The following is a 24,700-nucleotide window of genomic DNA, read 5'->3' on the forward strand; positions in this document are numbered from 1 at the left end:
TAGCCTCCACATCTGTGAAGGCTGTGGTTGCAGAGTGTATTTTAATGGTTTCCTAAGCCTAACTCGATGGAGAGGCAGATGACAAGGCAAGTGTGTCTCTAAAATAGAGGTTGTCAAACTTCTCCTGTGAAGGGCCAGATGGTAAGTGTTGTAGGCTTCACAAGCCATATGCTCTCTGTCCCTATCACTGGGCTGTGTCTTGAGGCATGAAGACATAAATGAGACATAATGGAGGGGTGCGGTAGTGGTCCAGTAGAACTTTATTCATAAAAACAATGGCTATATTCATCTCTCATGTCATAATTGGCTAATTCCTTCTTTACCCTGATACAGCTCTACTTGCTGTCCAATAGTGTCATGGCTCTTGAGTTATGGCTGCCAGGAAATGGGAACCCAGTCAGCATAAATGGTGGGAAAATTATGGTTACTGAGCCATCTCAATGTACCATAGGTCAAGTATCTGACCCACATGACCCTTAAAACGCTGACTGTAAATTTCCAAAGGTAGGCATTTGTATTTCTGACTGACATACAGCACAGGAGCTTTGCCCAAGGACCCAAAGCTAACTAACCATGGAGCCTAGATATGGCAACCTCTTTCTTCCAGTTCTTCTTGGAATCAGTGTTCTGGTTCAAAGACTACTGCTATAGATATGCACTGTTCATTTTGTTCTTCTTGTACATACATACATTCATATATACATACATCATATTCATACACATATATCATATGCACATACACATACATATATACATATATTAAAAACGTGTTTCCTAAGTAACAGATTCCACATAATTTTTTATGCATGTTTGGTTTTAGCTGACTCCCCTCTTCCATGCACCCACATACCCCTGCTCCCCCTTTCCTCCTCTGTACCTTCTTAATCCCCAGTATACACCTCTCCCCTTTTACCCTGGACTCTTTCTAGTTTCCTATCCTTTTTCCACATGTATACACACACTTAACAGGCAGAAATTAGAAGTCACAGAGAAGAGACAGTATATGGTATTTATCTATCTGATCCTGGATTGTTTGGGCTGATATGCTGTTTTCCAGTTCCATCCAGTTTCCTGCAAATTTTCCAGCTTCATGTTTGTTTATGACCAAACAGAATTCTGTTGTATATTCCGTTGTACCTCGCTTTCATTGTCTGCTCACCGATTGACAGACATGTGGGCTAGTTTGATTTTCTTGCTATTGTGAAAAGAACAGATAGAAATATGGATGTGTTCCAGATCATCTCTATTCTAGGATGTGGAACATCTTCTTTTCCGTTTTTTTAAATGGACAAATATTTGTATGATGATCTGATAGAAACACTCAGCATGTAATAAGCATGTTATGGAAACTAATGTTCGACTCCTCAAACATTTGTTATTGCTCTTTGTTGGGAACTCCTCAGTCCTTTTTCATAGTTCTTGAAAATACCACAAATTTCATAGTCACCCCACCCTGCTCCAGAACACTAGAGCTGACTTCTCTCTGTGTTTTCATTTCTCTTACTGCCCACCCTTCCCTCCTCCCCAGTCTTTAGTAACCATGTTTCCACTCTCTTGCTTAAGCAGATTTCTTCTATGCTTGATGATAGACCAAAGTAGTGTGGGCTATAGAATATTAAATGATTGACTATAGTAAAACTTGTCTAATCACCCTGATTCATTCACCTTCATTGCAGTGAACTGTCTTCAAGATCACTTTAATATAAAGAAAACTAGAGTCCAGATTATGGTGACTAAGCAATTGGGTTGTGATTTGGAAGCAATTAGGATCTGCATGGGTAGTTTTTTTTTTTTTTTTAACTGCTTTTGAATGATTTTATTTCCACCAACCAAATACAGTCCAAATGATCATTATCCTCATATTTGAATAGTTTTTCACAGTATTTGTGTAACTTCCAATTTTTCATTCATAAGTCCTAGAAGTTTACAAGTTTAACATGTGAGAAATTCGTGCTGACAGCTTTTCTACTCTTCCCACACTGCTATAGAGAAAGATGGCTGTCCTTCTCATGGTGGGTGGGAAGCTGAGCTGTGGCACTGCGCTCAGGATCATCCAGAGCAGAAGTGACCGAGGGTAACGCTAAAGCCACAGGGAGTGTATTAGATTTTCAGATGAATGAAGTCAAAGACTGCATCTGACTCTCCTTTCCCCTTAACACTCTGGTTTGCTCACAGCATCCTAATGCTAACCATTGTCAGTTAAAGAAACAGCTCCTGTATCATAGGAATGACAGCTGTTTTATTCTGGAGCTAAATATAAGGGACTGAGGCCTGAAGCACAGGCTGAGGTCTGTTCCCTAAATACCATGCTTCAGTGAGGGAGCCATTTCATAAACCTTTCTATAGAAATCAAATTTAAATATGCATGAAATAAAGTACTGTTAAACTATATTGTCAGGTACATCAGGTAGGCAGTTACAGAAAATTAGAAAGAACTCCTCTATTGGTCTCAGATGCTGTCTGACAGCCTTTGCATGGTTGGTGGAACTAGAGCTCTGTTCATTCACTCCTAAGGTTCTACCTTATAGTCACAAAAGATGTTAGGTCATATACAGAGGAGAGAAAATGTGGCTACTAAATGGGGCAAAAGATCCCTTCTGGATTCTTTGGCTCTGGATTTGCAACAATCCAACCTCTTACACATTATTGAAGTTCTAGTTAGTCAATAAGCCTGGGCAGACACAGCTTCTGCCCAGGAATTCCCAATCATACTCTGAATGATGTTTTCTAAATGTGAAATACATTAGAATATTTCAGCGTGTGTCCAAACGAAAGTGAGAGAATACAGAACTATATAGTAGAGTATATCTAGACTTACCAAACTACTGTTGATATTTGGGGGAATTATAATATATACATTTCAATTGTAATATAGAAAATGTCAAGAACATTTAGGTTGGTTATTATATCTTTACTCATTTACTTTGTTTCTCTCTCCCTCCCTTTACCTCCTGCTTGTAGGATATTTGATCATACCGTGTGTGTGTTTGTGTGTGTGTGTGTGTGTGTTTGTATTAAGGTTGTTTACAGGAATATGGCTGAAAGATTATTTTAAAGAGAAGAAATGATTCAAAGATATCTGTATTACTAAAGCCCACCTCAGCATGAATGACAGCTCATGGGAGCTGGAAACTTGGAAGGCACTATACCTGCAGAAAAGCTCAACATGTTGGAAGCTGTCCTTTCCAAATGGCTCAGATACTCTGACGCTTGTCCAGATAGCTCTGCTGGTCTCTACTTTTTCCAGGCTGTTCATCAGGCCTGAGCCTATTCTTAGCAGCTAAGTTTATCTGAGACCATCTCTTAGCAAACTTCAATATTTATATATGCTCTTGGGAAGGGACAGGGTTTTAGTGAATTTGCTCAATTTCTGGAACTTCCTGAAGCTATTTTGAATTGTTTGCTCACTGAGCTTAACAAGCTTCTCTGCAGGATGGAATGTTTTACCTCCCCTTAGACTATCCTGTGTGTCACCTCCCTGTAAACATTTTGTCTTAAGACATCTTGCTGTTTCGCCCTCCCCTTTAATATCCTATATCTTAATGAGCCTCCCTCCAAGATGGAAGGCTTTAATCTGGAAGAAACTGCTATACAACACTGTGGACCAATGAGATAAGATTTGAAACCCTGAAGTTTTGAACCTATTGCCTCCCACCAATTTCTTTCTTGTGATGTACTATTTTTATTACTTCATTGAGAATTTAACTCATATACAATGCATTTTATTATAGTGACCCCTTAATTCCTCCTGAATCCACTCATTCCAATCTCCCCCAACTCTCTCTCTCTCTCTCTCTCTCTCTCTCTCTCTCTCTGTGTGTGTGTGTGTGTGTGTGTGTGTGTGTGTGTGTATGTGTGTGTGAGTGTTTAATAATTAACTGAGTCCAATTTGTGGGGCCATTTATCAGACTACATCCTTAAAGAAAACTGAATCTCTGACCCCTGCTTCCTCAAGCCATCAACTGTCAATAGACTCTCAGCTCATAGAGAGAGGGAATGGGTGGTGGGGGGAGATAGCTAATAGGTCCCTCCCCTCTCCGTGCTAAATGACAGACTAGGTTTATCTTATGCAGGCTTTGCTCAGGCAATCACAACTTCTGCAAGTTCTTGAATGCAGAGTTCCTGTTGAGTCCAGATGCTGTTTCACTCTGGTCATCCCTGACCTCTGACTCTTCCCACCTTTCCTTCCACAATGGTCCCTGGAGAAGGGTGAGAATCAGATGCCCATTTGTGGCTGAGCCTTCCACTTTTATTCTCTGCACTATGACAAGTTACAAGTTCCATATTAATCACCATCCACTGCCCATAGAAACTTCTCTGCTGATGTCTGAGAGCTACATTGTCTGTGAAGCCTCCCACCAACTTCTGTCTTCTGGGTTTTCAGATTCCAAACACCAAGTTATAGATGGGTTTGTGGAGGTTCCCCCCCCCCCATCTTTCTGTTTTTAACTTACATTTTTCTACTTTTTCCATTTTAAGTAAAAATCAACAAGAAAAAAAATTTATATTTTTAATAAAGAGGAAAAAAGAAAGTAACTGATAGAGTTCTTCCTTGGTGGTCAGCAATTCTTAAGTATCGTTCACAAACATCGCCTGAGGGGCCTGTGATCTATTTATGGAGGCAAAGCCAGAGCCCATGGGCATAAAGGAACAAGCTAATGTGGCCCACATCCAGAAGGGAAGAGGGAAGAGAGGCGGCAACAATATTTTTAGAAGTGTATAGAATCAGAAATAGGCTGAGAGGCAAATGTCTTGACAGGCACATGGGAATGAGCTACAAGTGTGTCTGGGGAACAAATGGGCCATTTGGGGATGAGGTGAGGCATGTGGGGCAGGAGATGAGGGAGGCAGAAACCTGGGCCCCTGGTAAGAGGAAGGCTGTGGTTCTCTCTTACCTTCAGACATTGAATGAAAATGGCCATTCTCGATTCTCAGGTTGGTGGGAAGGGATGCCACAGAGAAGGTAGTTCTTCCCTGCCTGTCTTCTCTTTCTAGAATATTTTGCAAAGGTTCTAGGCTAATATTCTTTTTTAAAATGTTCATATTTAAGTAATTTTTTTGTAAAATATCTTTTTCATCCCCCAAAGTTTATTTTCTTATTTTAAATTCATAAACAACATAATGCTATTTGCTTTCCTGTCTGCCACAGTCTTTAAAACCATTGCCAGTAAAATACTACTTGGGAAAAAATGATTATATACCTTTTAAATGAAATTTAAACACACAAGCTCGATAGTAATGAACCATTTTTAAAGACTTATAGAATAATTGTAGAAGATGCTGCAAATTTATTATTAGTGTTGAAATTGTATAGAATACACAATACACAGAGTTTTCCTTGGTCTTATAGAAACTGAATTCTTTTGTTTTTTTAATTTAACTTAACTTTTTTTACTTATTCACCTCACATCTCACTCACTGCCCCCCTCCTGGTCACCTTCTCCCACAATCCTTCCCCCCTCTCTCCCCTTCTACTGTTGCATGGGAGCCCCTCTAGGTATCCCCCACCATGGCACTTCACACCTAGGTACTTCCTCTCTCACTGAGGCCAGAGACAAGGCAGTCCAGCTAGAAGAACACACCCCACATGCGGGCAACAGCTTTTGGGGTAGCCTCTGCTCCAGTTGCTCAGGACCCACATGAAGACCAAGCTGCACATCTAGGTTCAGCCCAAGTATATTCTTTGGTTGGTAGTTCAGAGCCCGGAGGGTTCAGGTTAACTGACTCTGTTGGTCTTCCTGTGGAGTTCCTACCCTCTTCAGGGCTGCAATCCTTCCTCCTATTCCTCTATAAGAGTTCCCAAGCTTCATCCACTGTTTGGTTATGGGTTTCTGTATCTTTCTGAGTCAGCTGCTGGGTGGAGCCTCTCAGGACAGCATGCTCCTTTATGTATGGTTCAGGAGTCTGATGGAGGTGGAGGAGAGTTGGTTGAACAGTGGAGATCCCCCTGAGATCTCCACCGGCTGCTCAGGGTCCATAAAATATATTTTGATTGTGTTTTTGCCTGGCTGAACCCCCTTCCAATCCTCCCCCATCTCCAAACCCACCAAACTGCATGCTTCATGTTATATATATATATATATATATATATATATATATATATATATATAAGCATTAAAGTGAATAGCAAGACTAACAAAAAAGATAAAAATCATGCCTAAATAAGATGAAACAACACACAGAGGGACAAACAAATATCAACAAACCTCAATGTCTGTTTTCTCTGTGTTGGGCAACTACTCCTGGCCATGGGGCCTACCCATGAGTATACACTATGTTAAAAAAAAAAAAAAAGGAAGTACAAACTATGTAAAACCTGAGAAAGTAAACAGTAAATGTGTATGGGAAAGCAAGGCATAGTTCCTCCTTTCTGGGAATTTACCAACTACTGGGCCAAAAAAAAAAAAAAAAAAAAAAAAGCTATAAAGAGGATGTAGATTTTGTAGGTTCTGATACCAGTGAAGCACCTGTTTGTATTGGCTTTCCCGCCCACTAGAAGCACCGTACACACTAAAAAGATACAAGGGACATCTGTCTGTGGGTTCTCTGGCAGCCAAGATGAAAGGACCCAGAAACCGAGCAGAGAAGAAAAGCCAGCAGGATAACTCAAGCACTCTGCGCACGTTCCTTAAATAGCATGGGGTAGAGCCTGTGACGTTTACCAGGAAGTGTCTAGAAAACAAAAACTGAGCACAAAATTCGATTGACTTATGGAATAGGGGAAGAAAAGGTGGGGGTTCGGGGTCACTAAGAGGATGGGATTCTGTGGAGGGGGTGCAGCAAGGTGAGGGGCTTCGCCTCTCAATGTGCTCACTAACAAAGACAGAGGAAGTGAACCCTGAACCTAAAGCCAGGAGAGCAGAGATCAACAGAGGCACTGGGAGCCCTCTACAGGGAGGACCTACTCCATCAATTCAAGGACAGCACCCAAGGAGGAAGGACTCCGAAATAGAAGGATTCTTTTTTACTAAAGGCTTTTGAAGAAGTCCAATGTGTGAATAGCTTAATCCCGACTAGATTCAAGTCACTGCCCTCATCCTAGCACCTTTGTAGATGCTGAGGACACATCTGAAACCTTTGTGATCTTCTTTATGTGGTGTTTATTTAATCAAAATTAACAAACATGCTAAGAAACAGAACCAAGCAACAGATCATAGAGGCAGAGGCATAAATGGCCCAGGCACTGCAGCGGTTGGACACGGGCTCTGAAATGGCCATGGTGAGGGTATTTGAGACAAGAGATTTTTGACTCTTCAAGGAACTGGCATTTGAATCCATCTGTGAAGAATCCTTCAGAGTTCATCCTAACAAATATGCAACAAAGAACTTGGAGTTCAGATGCAGCTCACTCCAGGCAAGGGTGGGTGGTCAGAAGAACAAGAACACAGGAAGAAATGATTGCCCACACTGCCTTGGGGCAAGGAGGAGAGGGTAGTTGAGTTGAGGCTGACCTTCCAAAAAGAAAAGGTCAGTTGGCCTCCATTCCCCAGAGGATCAGATTATGGTAAATAAGTCTACCAGTGTTCAGGACTAGATCAAGTTCAGGAGAGAGATAAAAAAGAATTAAAGAACACTTAATTTCATTTTTCTGTTTTAGGATTTCTTCAGTAAATCCGACCCCTTTCTGGAAATATTCAGAATGAACGATGACGCAACTCAACAGCTTGTACACCGAACAGAGGTAAGAAGTGTGCGCTTTGCCTCTGAGACCAACTGTGCTCTTGTAAATAATTGTTGTCCATGATTTTCAATTTTTAAAAGTTAAAATATAATTATACCACTTTCCTTTCCCTGTCCTCTCTCCAACCCCCTCCATGTACTCCCTGGCTCTCTCTTAAATTCATGACCTCTTTTTTCTGTAACTGTTGTGCTTGTGTATGTGTGTGTGTGTGTGTGTGTGTGCGCGCGCGCGCACACACATGTGTGTTTAGTCCATAAAATGTTGTTTGTACAACTTCAGAGCTGACCACTTGGTATTGGAAACCAGCTGAAGAACTCATCTTCAGGGAAGACCATCCTCCAGCCCTTACCATTACTGTTTCCTGTAGTCCTTTGTCTAGGGTTGGTTATCTAGGAATAGGATAACCCCTTTCCTGTTTGTTTAGTGCCTATAGACAAAGACCTGGGGCTTCGTCTTTCCTTAAGAAGATTCTCCACACTTTTGGCTTGAGTTTTCACTCTGATTTTATAAATTTAAAGAAAAGTCTCCTCGCTAGATCTTACTTCCTATAGTTGACTTTCGACACAGTCAACCAGCAATTTATTTATAATAAATTATGAATGCTGGATCTAGCAAGGTAGCTCAGTCTAGTGACCTGAGTTTGATCCCCAGAACCCACATGGTGAGAGGAGCAAATTGACTCCTAAGAAGATGTTCTGCGACTCCACCCATACTATGCAACACGTAGGCAACTTGCATGTACACATGTGTGCAAGCGTGTGCACTGACACAGACACACACCTAGTGAATGTAAAATACATCGACTATGATGTGAGCTGACACTTAATGAGACAACTAGAAATGAATCGTTATCTGAAACGGCTTCTGTGTGTTATTTTAATTCTTATTCCTTAGAAGTACTGCTATCCCCACTTCCCAGCCAAAGCAACTGGGCCTTGGGGCAGTTACACCATTTCCCATGTCTCACAGTTGGAAAAGGATGGACCTGAGCTTGTTTGACTCAGCTTCTCTGGTTTTGCACAGCAATCTGCTTCCCCGGGCACTGTAGCCTGGCCCTGTCATGTGAGCTGCCCCACCGCCATGCTATAGTGGCCACTGGGCCAAGCTGAGCTCCTTCTCACTCATTCTCCTTCCAAGAGGCTCCCTGCTCACTGCTCTAATTATCATGGTGCCTGAATACTTGGCAGAAGCAACAGAAAGGATGAGGGCTTTGCTTCTGTCCTTCTCGAGGAATTCTGCCCACGTGGGAGAGGAGGCGCTGTCTAGGGCACAGAAGTTTGAAGAAGGGTTAAACTACATCTCAAGGATTAGGAGGCAGAGGCAGGGCCACTAGGCAGTATTTTCCAAAGCTTCCACAGGCTCTCAAAAGACTCCACCTACTAGGAACACAGTGTTCAAATGTATAAGTCTGAGGGAGACTCGTCAGATCCACGCCATTACCGGTCTTAATCCTTATCCTTCCCTATTCTAAATTCCTGGTACAACTTTCTTGTATCTCACTTGTCAACCAGATGGGATTTAGAATCACCTAGAGAACCCAACTCTTTGGAGGTGTATAAGGGCACTTGCAGAGAGATTGGAGTGTGGTGAGAAAGACCCATAGCGGGTGTGAGTCTCCGAATACCATGGGCTAGAGTCTCAGAATAAGTAAAGAAGAGAAAGTCGGCATAGTGGCAACACTTCCCCTCCCCCCTCCTTCCCCCTCCCCCCTCTTTCCCCCTCCCCCCTCCTTCCCCCACCCGCCCCTCTGCTTTCTGACTACACATGCACCTTGGCCTCATCCTCCTCCAGCCATGCTTTCCCTGTTACAAAGACAAAATTAACCCTCCCTATGTTAGTAGCTTCGGTCACTTATCTTGTCATCATAACAAGAAAAGCCATCCATACAGCAACCAACCCCAGTCTCTATTATTTAGTTTTATTAGATTGGCAAGCCAGAGCATGAGGAATTCTATAAGAGGGAAATAGAATAATTGTGCTGGATGACCTGAAGCTCAGAGAAGAACATGTGTGTGTGTGTGTGTGTGTGTGTGTGTGTGTGTGTGTGTGTGTGTGTGTGTGTGAAAGGAAAGAGAGAGGTACCTTCAAGGGTGACAGTGGGATGGGACATGGGACACCATTTCACCCTGTCAATTCAATTCTGTTTTCCTGAAACATCAAAAGGGAGTTCTTCATTCTTAAAATCGACAGGAATTAAATAGTCTCAGATGGGCCAATCGTAGGCACCAAGATATGTGCTTAATTAAAAAATAGATAAGTGAATAGAATTGGCTACATAAATAGGGCACTGTGTGAATGCTGAAGAGTAATATGCATGGATTCCAGTCCCTGGAAATTGACTGAAGGGGAAAAACTATCATTCTGTAGATTTTAAAGGGTAGAAAGACTCAATGAATGATCCCTTATTCCCTCACCAAATACTTCTTTTTTCTTTTTTTTTTTTTTTTTTTGAGGGGGGCTAATATAAAGATTTTTTATGTTAAGACAGACTTTGGAGAAGACTGAGTAGTAGTGTCCACTCATGTTTTTTACTGGGCAGTGAACAGAAGAAGGAAAAGAGATATAAACAGTATGTTATTAGATTCTTCTTTGCTAAGACCCTCCTCCCATGACTCCTGTTAGGTGTCCTCCTGTTGTTGATACTGGTAATGTTTTTGTTCCTGAGAAACTCTGCAGTCTATGTCTCTTGTTCCAGTGATGGGGAGGTCCTGGGATCTCATAATAGTATTGCTTACGAAGCTTTCTAGCAGATCAAACAATACAGAATTGATGGTTCTTGGTTACTCAGCAGTTTCAAAATTAGCACACAATGTTATTCTCTTGAAAAAAGCACAAACACGAACACACACAACCACACACATACTCTCATGTGTACATGCATATAGGTTTCAATTTTTTAGTTGAAATTTTGATCTGCTATTGATTTCCCCAAACATCTTTACTCCTTAACATTGTCCTAAATGAACACAGAATGTATTAACCAATTCTCCTTCTCACAATAATTTGATGATGCCCAGGGTATTAGGAGACAAGACAAACTCACAAAGAAACATTGTTTCTTTATTTTAATATGTCAAAATAAATTTAATAATGAATCTGTGATCTAATCAATAATTAATAACTATAATAAAGAGGAAGTAGGAATGATTTATGAAATAATTACTCTATTTGGAGGCAAAATTATTTTTTCCAAAACCAAAATCCACAAAGACTGCTACCTAAAAACTTCATCTATTAACATGGCAGAATTCATTTAATAGTTTAATTTTATTTGGGTAGCCTCTTGGGTTTCATTTAGTAGATAACATGAAAGATCTCCCTTAAAAGTGTCTGTTTATAGGACTAGGTGGAGCTCAGAATATGTATTTGCAAAAAGCCTGCAGTAACATAGCATCTACCAATCCAGGAATCCCATTCTGGTGGCCCCTACTCTATACTGCATGTCTGGTACAAAACCAAGATGGATTATTCAAAACAAAACAAAGACAGGAAAATCTCATGGACCCTTGGGCCATATTTAGCCAAGTTCACGATTAGTAAGCTGATTTTAAATACATTTTGCTATATCATTGATTTAGTTTATAATCTGAAGAATTGCCATGTTTTATCTTTCTAAATATTTTAATTGACATGGCTTGTGGCTAACGCCAAATTTAGTATTCTTGATCTAGAAAATTCTCAGACATTCCATCTGATATAACTCACAGATTTCCATAGAACTCTGTGTGTGTGTCCCCCCCTTGTATGTATATGTGTGTATACATATATGGATTTGTGTGTATACATATATGTGCTATATGATACATACTTTATAGTAAACAAAAAGTGTGTGTTTACTATATATATATATATATATATATATATATATATATATATTCATGCCATACATACATACATGTATATCATGTATTTTGCTCATTTGCCACTTATTACCCTCTTGGTCCTCTTCCACTCCTACTGGATGCCCAGCAAGTTCACCTCCTACTCTGATGTCTTCTTATGTGCTTATGTGACCTGTTGAGTTCAACTATGACTGTTCACATGAGCACACTTAGGGGCTGTTGGACAATTGACCAGAGGCCACACCACAAGGCTAATAGAATCCCCTGGCCCTGGAAACCAGCTAGGGGTGGTGATTCTTTTTAACAGTACCTCTCCATCCCTCACAGATTCCTCTTTTCTCTGCTGACTCTAAGGAAAGGAATCATTGACTTAAGATTGATGGTCCTACAGGACCAGGGAATCCTTTATCAGTGGCCAGAGGCAGCCTTGCCTCAACCCTAGGCCTTTTGATATAGAAGAGGTCATCTTTTATATCCAAATGCTGGGCAATGTCCCTGTCCTTATTCATGAAACAACATCCAGGCCAATGGCCACAGCAGTTCTGCCCATAATGACCTACTTCAAGGCCACTCTTAAAATACCCACTACTCTCAAGTTTTTATCAAGCCACCTGTCCCATATGCTTGTCCTTTTCATAAACACCGCAATGGCTTCTTGAGTAGTTCTTCTGTTGAAGTATGAAAATGTCAAGCCTTTCCTTTTCAAATCACTGTTCATGTCTTTCTCTTCCCAGGTTGTGATGAATAACTTAAGCCCAGCCTGGAAGTCATTCAAAGTATCTGTAAACTCTCTATGCAGCGGAGATCCCGACCGAAGGCTGAAGGTTAGATCCATATTTGAGAGATGACTTTGAAAATGTGTTGCGTCACCCTTCTGCTCTTAGGAGAAAATGGGCGCACAGAATTTTCTGTGCCACTCTCCCAACCCTCTCACCTCTTAGCATCTTAATGGAAGAAAGTGAGCCTGTTTCTTCTGCCAGAGCTATTGACGCTCATACAATAAGCCCTAAAATAAATCTTAATGTATTATGTCAGAAGACAGTGCCTGAGGCGTTTCAGAAACAAAAATGTGGTAATAACTTCAGAGTATAATTGAAACTTTCAGATGGAAAATATTTCTGATAAACTATCTATTGTTATACACTGTATCACACACACACACACACACACACACACACACACACACACTGAAATGTGGTAGTTTGTGATCATAAATGTGTTTAGCTTATAATTCTGTGCGTTGGCAAACTGGGTTGGGCCAACCTACATGGTTCTTAGGATAGGTGTGCTTGGTCTCTATGAGGTACTTATAGTCTGCTGCTCATGAACAGGGTGACTTCTATGGGTTGGCAGGCTGTAATGTATTAAGGGGGTTCTTAGTTCTTGTCACCATACACACTAGCTTAGACTTTTATTATAGTAACTGTGGGTTCCAAGAATCCAAAACAGAGGTTGCAGGACCTCTGAGCACAGGTTGAAGAATTCAGTTACTTTCTCCACAACCTAGAAGCCAAATTATGCCTATTCATGATTCAAACACAACGTATTCATGGTAGGAATTGCAAAGTAGTAAGACTATTCTATTTAATCTACCACAAATGTCTTGCACACTATGGGACTTGGAAGGGCTGAGTGTCATGCACTGGGAGGGTCAGAAATCATCAGAGGAAGACAACAGACCAGATACCAGAAATCTCTTCCTGGAGACATTTGCTTTGGTCAGTGGGCTGGTCTGCCCTTGGTCTTGAACTCTTGAGAAGTCTCATTGCTAATGCCACAGAGCTGACTCTATTGATTCAGGATGACTAACTCATTGCACACAAATTTCTCATAAACCCGAAGTCCAGTTGATTAGCATGATTACCAAGCAGATTCAGGGTTCCATCAACCTCTCCAGGGCCCAGTATTGTGAGCAAACAAGAAGGAAGACAAAGGTGAGAAGGTCCTAAGGGCGTAGGAGTGATACTGGTTAACTCAGACCTTCAATAGCTTCAGATTTGGAAGGGCAAGAGCATCCTCCCCCACATGAAGATAAAAGGAATGGTCCACCTATCACACTGAATAAACATTCATGTTTGCCTTTCAGGGGACCCATCCTCTGAAAAATGAAAGACAGGCATTGTCTTAGTGACTCTTCTGTTACTGTGGTAACAGTACTTTACCAAAAACAACGTAAAGGAGAAAGTGTCTCTTTTGGCTCACATTCCAGGCTGCAGTGCATAGTGTGGGAGTTAAGGCATCAGGCACCTGAAGCATCTGGTCGCATTGCATCTACAGTCAGAAGAGAGTAAAGACTCATGCACGCTAAGGCTCACCTCCCTTCCTGCATTCTTAAACAGTTCAGGTTCACCCACCAATAACATGGGTCTCCCCATGTCAATTAACATGATCAAGATAATCCTCCAAAGTAACACCGCAGGGATCATCTCCCACTTGATTCTCAGGTTTGGCCAGTGGGCACATAACACTACCTACCATAGGCACTGTTGCTGTTTGCCTATGTGATGGTATCCCCTACCCCATTCACCCTGAAGACTTTGTTCTGAGGGATAAAATTCTTTTAGTTTCAATGTTATTGTTTGAGTTAGAATCCCATCTGTCTGGTTAGTCCTAGTCTTGTTGATGTTGTGTGTCCCATTAATGTTGTGTGTCCCATTAATGTTGTGTGTCCTTGCCTAAATCCACTGTGTGGACATTGTGATTGAACTGTCTGTGAACTAACTCACTGACTCCAGTGGTGCTAATGACCACGTCCAATTCCTATCTCCATCTCTTATGCAAAAAAACGTTATGTCAGGAGAACCTCTGGGAACTCTCAATCATGCTGAAGGGGAAAAGATGGGATTTCTGACTGGATTTCTTGGTAGAAACTTCTTTTCAAGATGCCCAAGAATTATAGCTTCCAGTACATGTGCAATTACCAATTCTGCTTTGAGCAGTGTTCTCCCATTGAAAAAAAAAAAAAAAAAACTCTCTTCCTTGGGCCATGAATAAAATATCACCTCCTTTGGCATTTTGTCTTTGGGAGTTATTGAATGGGCAAAAAGAAGGCTTAGCAGGGACGGATAATAAAAATGTAAATAAGGAGCCCTCTGGGGTTTTGAGAACTCTGTGGTCTCTGCCGGGAATAAAAACTTGGAAGAGATGATAGAATTATAAGACATAGATATTCAGAAGGAAGATAGAAATGAGGAATGATGGAAGGAAGAAGAAAAGAAGCAAGGGTAAACGGGAAGACCAGATGCTCAGCATCTTTACAGCTGAGCTTTTGGTACTATCCTGTGTATTATAGAGTAGTTAGTTAGTGTTTTCTTCTCTCTCTCTCTCTCTCTCTCTCTCTCTCTCTCTCTCTCTCTCTCTCTCTCTCTCTCTCTCTCTCTCCTCATCCACTCCATCCCTGCCTCCCTCATTAATTTGATAAACCAAAACATATTTAGATGGTGAAAATGACCCCTAAAGGGTAAAATCACTGTTAATTAGGAATTGCTGGAACACTCCAATGCTGCAGTGTCCTCACACGCCTGACATACCCACAATGCCTAAACGGCTTGTTCAAGTAGCAACGGCTGAGCTTCACCTGCAGTCCCCCAGTTTCTGGTTGGGGGTTTAGAATGAGCATAAGAACCCGCATTTCTATCAAGTTCCCCGATGGAAATCATGCTGCTGTTCCAGCGACCATGGCTTCTGAGATTAAGCACTGGCAGCTTTCACTAGTTCTCACACTGCCTTCTGCCCTCCTCTCTGCTAGCTTCCTCCCCACCACCCTCTCTCTGCCCAGAGTTCAGACCCACACTATATACCCTGCACATGCAGGGGAGACAACCGTCGGCTCTCTGCTTCGGAAGCTGTCCTCAGCTGCCTTTCCTTGAGTGTACTGCTTACTTCTGAGTCTCTTCAACCTCCTCCCACTTGCAGAAGACACCTTCCTGGCGGGTCTAACATCTACGGGGTGCTTCCTAGCTTCATTTACCAGCACTTTGTTAACTCTTGTAGTGGGCAGTGAGAGTGGGCACATGTGTCTGTGTATGTGCATATGTGTGTTCTGACATATGTGTGTACATACATGTGCAGGAAAAGCTCTGTATTTTTCCTCAGGTGATGTTCACCTTCAGTAAACAAAACAAGGTCTCTCACTGGCTGGAAACTCACTAAGTAGGCTAGGCTGGCTTGCCACTGGGTCCTAGCAATCTGTTTATCTTGACTGCCCCAGTGCCAGGATTAAATATGCACTACCACACCCTGGCTGGTTTATTTTCCATAGGCTCAAAGCAGAATGCTCTGTCTCACCAGTTTACAAGCTTCCTGCCGATGTCTCTGTCTTCCCGGATGCTGCTGCTTCTGCACACAGTAACCATCTGCGGCCTATACATCCAGACAACCAGCACATCCAGGCTGCCTGGAGTTCCTATAGTAACTGCTTCTGGCCTTAACCTGCAAAAGGAAAGGTCGTATGGAGACCTTGGCAGGATATGCCTGGGCCTCATTGTGAGGAGGGTTCCCTACCACCAAATAACATCCTGGTCCCACATGGCTGCTCACTGTAAAGTCAGCTCTTCTGAAAGGTAGGATGGGTTCTCGGGCGGCCTTTTATTTATATTGACTTGTTTTTGTGCTTCAAGAGCAGCCATGAAATTCCAGTATGGACTTCTCCAAATACTACAGTGCAAGCTGCCAGAGAGAGAACTCTCATCATATGGGTATCATTTCCCCAGCCAACAAAAGGGAAAAATTGAGTGTCCTAAGCCACCCTATTAAATCCTAACTTTAAAAAGTGTCTTTCTTTGTTATGCAACATCCACTTGAACACCAACCTTAAGTAGCTTCTCCATTTGTTTCTTTGTTTAAGTTTTGGTCTGTTTGTAACTCCTCTCCAAGATAAATGTCAAAATAGTAGCTAAATGACATTTTCAAATTTGATTTATTTATTTAATCGGAAAGTATTTGTTTAGATACACAGGCAATTTGAAAAGTTCTGTGACCTTCTCCTACCACACCCCATAGTATCACAGAGCTTCAGAAATCATTAATCACGGCCAGCTTCCTGTCACCACGCCCTGGAGTTCCCTGTCCTACTCATACCTCTGGGCCATCTTGAAATGAATCTAGACCAGGGTCAATGCCTATGAACCGCAGTGAGTAGGCAGAAGGTATACAGTGCTCCCCCAAATTTCTCTGATTTATTTTTAAATTACCAGGGGAAAGATTAGATGTTTCAAATCGGATAAAATATTTACATCTTTTTTTTTTTGTTTGTTTTTGCTACATCATAAAATGATGACGTTTTAAAGGCCTGTGGGAAGCTACTACAGAAAGCCATAAAGGAAAACAAACAAAAACAAACGAACAGCCTGAAGCTGAGCAACACTAGGCCAGGGGGTTATGCTTAGCCACCACATTTCCTGGTGTGAAAAATACTCCAGGATGTACTACTGAAGGAGGAAGGATCTTCCAGTAAACACAGCCAGAAAACTTTCCCAGGTTTTACCTGGAAACATTCATGCCATCAGATACCTCGCCACCTGTGCATACCTACCTCTCTGCTATTGATTCACTAACTTACAAAACAGTTGGATTTTCTGTTCTATATGTGTGCATGTATTGTATGTGCTCACATGTATAGGTGCACACACCCAAATGGATGCTGAGCCAGAAGGAGGATGTGGGGTATCTTGCGCTGTCACTTTGTTCCTTGGTCCCTGGAGTCAAAAGTCTCTCACTAAATGTGGATGGAGCCAGGCTGGTTGCCAGCAAGTCCCGCCTGACCTTTCTCTGTCTCACCCATCCATACACAATGCTGCAGTTGTAGGCATAGTGCTGGAGGCCACACAGCTTTTTACATGGGAGCTGGGGGTTTGAACTCAGATCTGTACAGCAAGCATCTTACCCACATCTCACGGGTTCCTGTTTTTCTGGTTCTATATTATGCTTTAAACAAGGCCCAGGGTGCAAATGAGACTCTTTTAAGGCATTAGTTGCTGATGCCTCTTTGTAACTTTAGTTTTGTGTTCTCTGTGAAGTTTCCTTAAAGAAAAACAAAGACAGGCTTGTTTGTCCTGAAATACTTTCTATATTCTGTTTCCTATAAATGGGTCGTTGGGGCCAAGTTCTGATTTCTGATAGGAATGCCCCTGGTATTATTAAGAATTCATGGATTTTTATGTGAGTGTTTCAGTTTATTTCCCCTGTCATTAGTCCTTTCACATACTGTATCATTCTGACTCTGAGCAATGAAAATTCCTTTAAGTTGGTTCTTGAGTTCTGCTAGCACAAACTTCATACATGAGGACTTAATAGTTTTCTTGCTTCCTAGACCAAAGCTTTGAAATCATGAATTTAAAAGTTCTATAATTTTTCCCTAATACATCAAGTCGTTTACTATCTCTTGAACTCATTCCTCCTGTATTTGATTTATTACAGAATAAATCACCACAATGAGCATTTTTTGACTCTTGAACAAAATGCCTCTTTTTTTTTTTGTCATTGTAACATTTAACAAGAAAAATGTCTACATGTAAGATATCTTATGAGGTTTGAAACCCTGAATCACTTTATGTTCTATTAAGGGAAAATACTCTCAAAAAAAACAATTCAGTGAAATGTGGTATTCATCAATTCCTTTGATTTGACCAAAACATTGCTTCTAAACAAGTCATAAATGTTGGAGACAGTGTGGTTCTCACAATAGAGCCCTCCAGATTTTGGCAGTGGGGAGGGTGCCTCTTAGAGGAGAAGAGGGTTGGGAAGCACCACTGGCAAGCATTTATTTGAACCATAATGTACTTGGTACTGAAAGGAGATGCCACACTAGAGAAATCTTGGCAAACACCACATGCTTACACCGAGAATGAATCACCTAACCTAAAGGGGCAGAGCCTATCTGCTTTTCCAATACCTTAGTCATGAGGGTGACTTGGAGACTTCCCTCTATAAGTATGTGTTGATGAAAGCTAACTCGTAGTGAGAGTGACAGAGATGAGGAACTCTGGTTTCTGTGACCCAAGGCCCCATGCCTTAGGTAGGCAAGAGGCCCTGGCTGTTAACTGAGTTCATTCTAAGGTGAGAACAGAGAAAACATAGTCAGGTAATCAGAGGTGACAGAAAGCAAGATGAAGCAAGAAGTGTCCTCCTCAAGCTAAAGTAGAAGTCTGACCCATGAAAGTGAGAAAGGAAGCCCAGATACCCATCAAAAGTGACCCATCAAACAATACTGTTTTCCTCGCCTGTCTTGTTCATCTGTCACTGCTTCCTTTTTGGCTGCCATGCTGATTGACTTAATAAAAGAGCCATAGTTACAAATTGCTGTCTGACTCTCCCAAAGTCGGGACTTCTGAACGACCCTAAGAAGCTCTGTTAAGTCAAAATCCCAGCTCAGTGAGTCCAGAGTCTTCTTTTTTCATAACTCATAAATAGTACAGGACACAACCATTTGCTAAGCATGCACTAAAAGAGCTGACATTGTATTTTCTCCCTAAGTTCCACCATTTTTCTTTGGGTTCTCTGAGCTGAAATGATATTCAATTGCCCGATGAACTGAGTTGTAATTGCCCTCTAGTGTATTCTTAGTTTGCCTTGAATCTTTGCTTTTTCTCCCCAGTCCCACGTGGCTCTTACCTTCTGGACCCCTGTATACCTATCACCCTTTACCTACTTCCATCCTTCAAATATATTTGCATTCCTTATTGTGGATTTTCTCTAATAAACCTCTGTTTTACTGCCTGGGATGGATGATACTCCATCCCAGGTTAAATCCCACAAAATCTTAGTCCTTAATAGTGACCCCCTTTCAGTTCCATAAAACCCCAAATCTAGAGCACAGGGCTTGATCAACATTTCTGGGGTTTTGGTGCATGCAGACCACAGACAGCTTGAATCGAAGAGACCATTACTGTGCTCAGGATTATTGACAATTGTAATGAAAAGCTTGGCATTATTGGACAATTTAAAGCAACTTTACTTTTCTGTCTATTGCTGTATAACTGTGAAGGGTGAGGGACTTGGATGTCCATAGCCTTATTATATTTTCTTGAAATCTGTTCAAATTCAAGTGCTTTTCTCATAGCTTTCTGGGCTCATGGCTGTTGACCCTGTGCCTGTCGGTCAACCCTTCACTCTGCCTAAATGTTCAGAAGTTTACAGGAGGCTTGAAGATTCATCCAAGTCTCTCTTGATCCAATTGTCTATGGCTCTGGGATTCTTAACTCCACTTGAATAAATGGTACCCCTAATCCCTGATTTTACCTGAGCCCTGCGATCAATACCACAGTATGGAAAACAGTGTTAAATAATGCAGGAATCAGGCAGGCTTATGAACTGACACGGGGACATGGCCTCCTCCTTTAATATTTCTTTCTTTTCATCAACATGGTCCTACTTCACAAATGAGCATTAGAAACTCTGCTTCCTAGAAAATAATTTAAGATTCACAGCTAAAATAAGCAAAATCTTAACTTAAACCCCAACCTTTTATGCCTCTTTGTCTCTGCTAAAGAACAGATAATATTTTCTGAGTGCCTGCCAGGCTCCTCTGCTAGGTAGGCCCCTGGCTTAAGTTTTCTTACCGAACTCTGTAATCACTTTACTTTAAACAATCCAGCAGAAAACTAGGGAGATGGCTCAGTGGGAAAAGTACTTGCTGTGTAGACATGAGGGCCTGAATTGAAGACCCTAGTACTCATTTAAAAGGCTAGCACAACTGTATACATCTAGAACCTACACTGGGGGATGATGCAGGAGAGAAGAGGATCCCTCAGCCCATTGGCCAGTTAGTCTAAGTCAATCAGTAGTGAGCTCCGGGCTCAGAGAAAGACCTTGTCTCAAAACATAAAGGAGAGAGAAATTCAAGAAGACAGCAAGCACAGATAAGACATTCAAATCAATGTCTGTTTCTTTGTGATTCAAGAACCCAGGTTTCCTCTGGGTGTGGTGGCACATACCTTTCATCTTCTGAGAAGGCAGGAGCAAGTAGATCTCTGAGTTTGAGGCCACTCTGGTCTACATAGATAGTTATAGACTAGCCAAGACTACACAATGAGACCCTGGAGAGAACACTTGGGGGTGGTGCTCAGGTTTCTTGTACTTTTGGGTCACTCACAACCTACTCTCATTTACATCCAGGAAACAGAAAGGGAAACTTCGGGTCTCAAGAACTTTCAGCTGAAACCAGTTACTAGAACTCGGTAACAGCCCAGTCACACTGAGCAGCAAGGCAAACTAAGCAGCACAGTCTAGTTAGATCCATATAAGAAAGTTCAAAATCTCTTCTGAGATTCATCCAATCACCTAACTGTAATCCCCTACTGTTCATATGGAGAGACGCTTTTTTTGCTCATTTTGCAGATGAGAAGTTTGGGGCTCAGAAGAAGAAAATAATATTTTAACACCCAGGTCTACAATGTTTTTAAGTTGCATGAACAAAATCAAGTCTGTTTGCCCTTTGCACTAGATATTACACAGGCATTGTACAATAAAACGTTCTGAAGGGACAGATAGGTAAGCTGTGGGAAGTGGAGGTAAGACACAAAGGCTCCAGGAACATTGATGTCAGGTTCACTCTGTTCATGTATGTTTCAAGTTCACTCATGTTAACTGGAAGATTACCTAAGTCTGTCTGCTTGTTCAGAGGAATGGGGACTGCACATACACATGTGGCCAGACCGATTGTCTCCCAGACATTCCTTTTCTTTAAACACCTTCCTATTTTTCTTGTCCCATGTTAATAACCCATTTCTCTTTCCCTGACCATCATCCTTTCCCTCCACAGACTAGAAAACTGTCCTTTTTAGTGCCCCAGGCCCCTGCTACTAATAAGAGTCTTTCTCTCTATGTTGTATTCAGTAACTCCGAAATGGGGAGGAGGAGGATGTTTCCTACTAATGGGTCAGCAGTAAGTGCTGCTTGCTTCAATGTCAAGGTGATGTTGTCATCAGTGAGGGGAGGGAGGAGAGAGAGAGAGAGAGAGAGAGAGAGAGAGAGAGAGAGAGAGAGAGAGAGAGAGAGAGAGAGAATGAATCAACCTAAAGCAAGTCCTGTTTTGTCTAGGAATCCAGCAAGTTGGATTTACATAAAGCTTAAGCTTTGGAGCTGGTCTTTAATGGGCATGGAGTTTTAGTGAGGAAGACAGATCATTTCTCACAGTGAGCAATGATAGTGGTTCTACCACAATGTGATCATACTTAATGCTACAGAGCTCTGTGCTTCAGAACAGTTTGATGGTAAATGTAGTATGATAAATCTTTTACCACAATAAATAAGTCATCTTCTTCCAGTTAACGTGAGCGAACTTGAAACATCTACCTGGCGTCAATGTTCTGTGGAACCTTTGGCTCCTACCTTCACTTCCTACAGCCTACCTATTCTTTCTCTGTCAGTCACCTAGCTGGAGGGTGGGGCAGCTCCCCAGAGATTCCTTCTGACCCTGGAGTTCTTCTGTTTCATTCTTGTGGGAAGAGGAGGAGATCCTTCTTTGCCCAATCATTATGAATGAAGAATATGAAGGAGGCAACACCAATTCCCACTCTTCTTTTCTCCACACACCGTCCTCTCAAACATTTTTCGAGTAGAAACCCCACCCCACCCCTGACTCTATATGATGGCTCTGAAGCTAATAGGAGTCGTCCTTGGCCTGTCGAATTAAGTACTATGAAGGGGGAGGGGTGAGATCAGTAGCAGGTACTGCTTCAATAGTAAGGTAATGACATCAAAATCAAACTATTTTATTGGCAAAATTGCCCATGGCCACGGCATGTCTTTAACTGTCTGTCAAGAATAATCTGTCAGGACTTGACTAGTTCAAACAGTGTTTTTGAAGAAAAATCACTTCAGTTGTGAAGGAAGAGCCCAGAGCGAGCACTAGTGACATCTCTGGTGAGATCTCCAGATGAAAGTAGATGGTAGTCCAGTTGTCCCTCTGAATACCATGCATCCCCAGTCCGGATTGCATCCATTGTTCTGCATCCTCGTATTTAACCCGTTTACAGCCAATTCTATGCTGAAAAGTAGTAAGTGAGCAGTTTCGGGATGAAATCAGAGGAACCGTGGGAGGATGAATAGTGTTGCTTCATGGTGATAGGAAACACTTGTGATTTGAATTTAAGAAACCCTCTACAGACTCACTCGAGGGTGGTTCAGTTCCCCACTTGTAGTGCTAATTTAAAGGCTCCAGGGTCTTTCAGTGTGGAGTTGGGGCTTAACTGGTGGAAGCAGATGACTAGGAGAAAGCATTTGAAGGTTATACCCAGCTCTGACCCAATCACGTTTTCCAGTCACAGGTGAGCAGTCTCTACCGCGAAGCCACACCGTCATTAACTAACTCTGCTGACCCTTCTGTGCTCTGATCCACTGAAGCCCTCTGAGACCAGGAGCCAAGGCAAACCTTCCCCCTCTCCGGCTGTTTCTGTCTGACAATTTCTCATATTGATGATGAAAGTAGCTAATAGAGGGAGGAAGAGAGTGGGGGTTCTGGGAATCCCTCAATACAGCTGTCACAGGGAGATTCTATTTGTGGTAGGACAATTCTGGTTGTGGTAGGGTAGTTTGTAACTGGTGTGACTGATGCTGTGTGCGGCCACATTAGTTGCTCATTCCAGAGTTTATGTGTGAGTTGGTTTGCTTGCATGCTAATCTAAGCCTTTCCTGTCATCATTTATTGCGCTATTTGGTTAACACACAAACTGAAAACACTGCCTCCAAAGATTTAGATGTTTGTTACTGCAGAGTTAGAAATGTTTTAACCTGACCTTGGGGTAGGAAGGTTAAGATGGAGTTGACTTCCTGAGAGGCGTTCGCCTCTGTGTCAGGTCTGTAGGGTATGCGTGCAGCTCCGCTCTCACACTAAACATTAACGAACAGTGTGTTTGGGGGGGGGGTGAATATCACAGTTTAGGGCTAGTCTGTGAGTTTTTATCCAGAAAATATTTTCAATAGAATCTGCAAACAAAACACGAAGAGAGTTATCTCTGAGGAAATAACATCAGCTTTTAGGAAGAGAGTCCTTGAGACTCGGGGAAGTGACCCTCACTCAGACGCTCAGTAGAGAGATCCCAGAGGCACCTCGGGAGCCAGAGGACACAGTAGAAGTAACTCTCCTCATAGGTACAGTGTTCCCGAGATCTCAGATGCCTGCAGTATCCTTGGTCTTCAAAGCAGGGCTGAGCAAGTTCAAGGCTATATCACGTGTGTGAGCATGAAGCAGATTCCTTAAACTGAATTAAGGAAAAAAGCAGGAAAGTTCTCACTAACCTCTTACGAAATTATTCGCTCTCTGAGAATGTGGGATTACCATCTTCTGTGGTCTCAAACGCTAGAAGAAAACAATAAATGCTTTCTGACTATCCCAGTAAAGAGAGGAAACAGTATGGTGACCAGCCACACCTCTGCCTCATGCAGCTAGAGATAAAGGAGTAAGAGCAGAGAGATGCTGTCTAATGAGAGAGAGGCTTCTCATATTCAAGATTCCCAGGGAGTGCCTGGTATGGACTCCATCTTCTTCAATGAAAGGAATCTGACTTTGTCCAAATACTTAATAGGATCTGGAAGAACTGACTTAAACAATAGGCAAGTATGTAAGTCCAGAGGCCAAAATTCTAATTTATAAGAAATTAATAAAATGTTAATAAATTGATTAGGCAAAAAACTTATATTCCTCACATTCCATATAGAGATGGGCCTTCCCTTATATCTGAATATTAGTCACTGGAGTACAATTAACCCAGCCTCAAGGACTGTCTTTATAAAAGCTGGTGTTCTTCCTCAGAGCCTCAAGTGAGAGAAAAGGATGCCATCCCATAGTCAAAACTCTGACATATAGTTGTCCCTGTCTGAAAGAACTTCAGGGACAAAAATGGAGAAAAGCCTGAGGAAAAGGAGGTTCAGCATCAAGCTCAAAGTGGGACCCAGATCAAGGGGAGGCCCCAAGGCCTGACACCATTACCGAGGCTATGGGGGCTCACCAAAAGAGACCTATCATGACTGCCCTCTGAAAGACCCAACAAGCAGCTCAAAGAGTCAGATGCTCTTTGCTCCCAACCAACCAACAGAAGCTGCTGAGCCCTGTGGTTGAATTAAGAAAAAGCCGGAAGAAGCTGAGGAGGAGGGTGACCCTGTAGAAGGACCAGAAGTCTCAATTAACCCAGACTCCCAAGACCTCTCAGACACTGGACTACCAACCAGTAGTTAATAT

At 42.0% G+C, this 24,700-nt stretch overlaps 1 protein-coding gene across 1 annotated transcript in view; it reads left to right on the forward strand.

The window, feature by feature from the left end:
- The window catches only part of CPNE4 (copine 4), a gene marked incomplete at its 3' end in the record, with an annotated part of 437,878 nt that overhangs the window by 320,774 nt on the left and 92,404 nt on the right, over window positions 1–24,700 (forward strand). Inside the window, exons 6-7 of the mRNA XM_080934848.1 lie at window positions 7,598–7,681; window positions 12,258–12,347. Of these exons, the coding sequence (XP_080790974.1) occupies window positions 7,598–7,681; window positions 12,258–12,347 (174 nt within the window). The remainder of the gene's footprint in view (window positions 1–7,597; window positions 7,682–12,257; window positions 12,348–24,700) is intronic.

This window comes from Micromys minutus (genome assembly GCF_963924665.1).
Source record: "Micromys minutus genome assembly, chromosome: 21".
NCBI classification, from domain to species: Eukaryota; Metazoa; Chordata; class Mammalia; order Rodentia; family Muridae; genus Micromys; species Micromys minutus.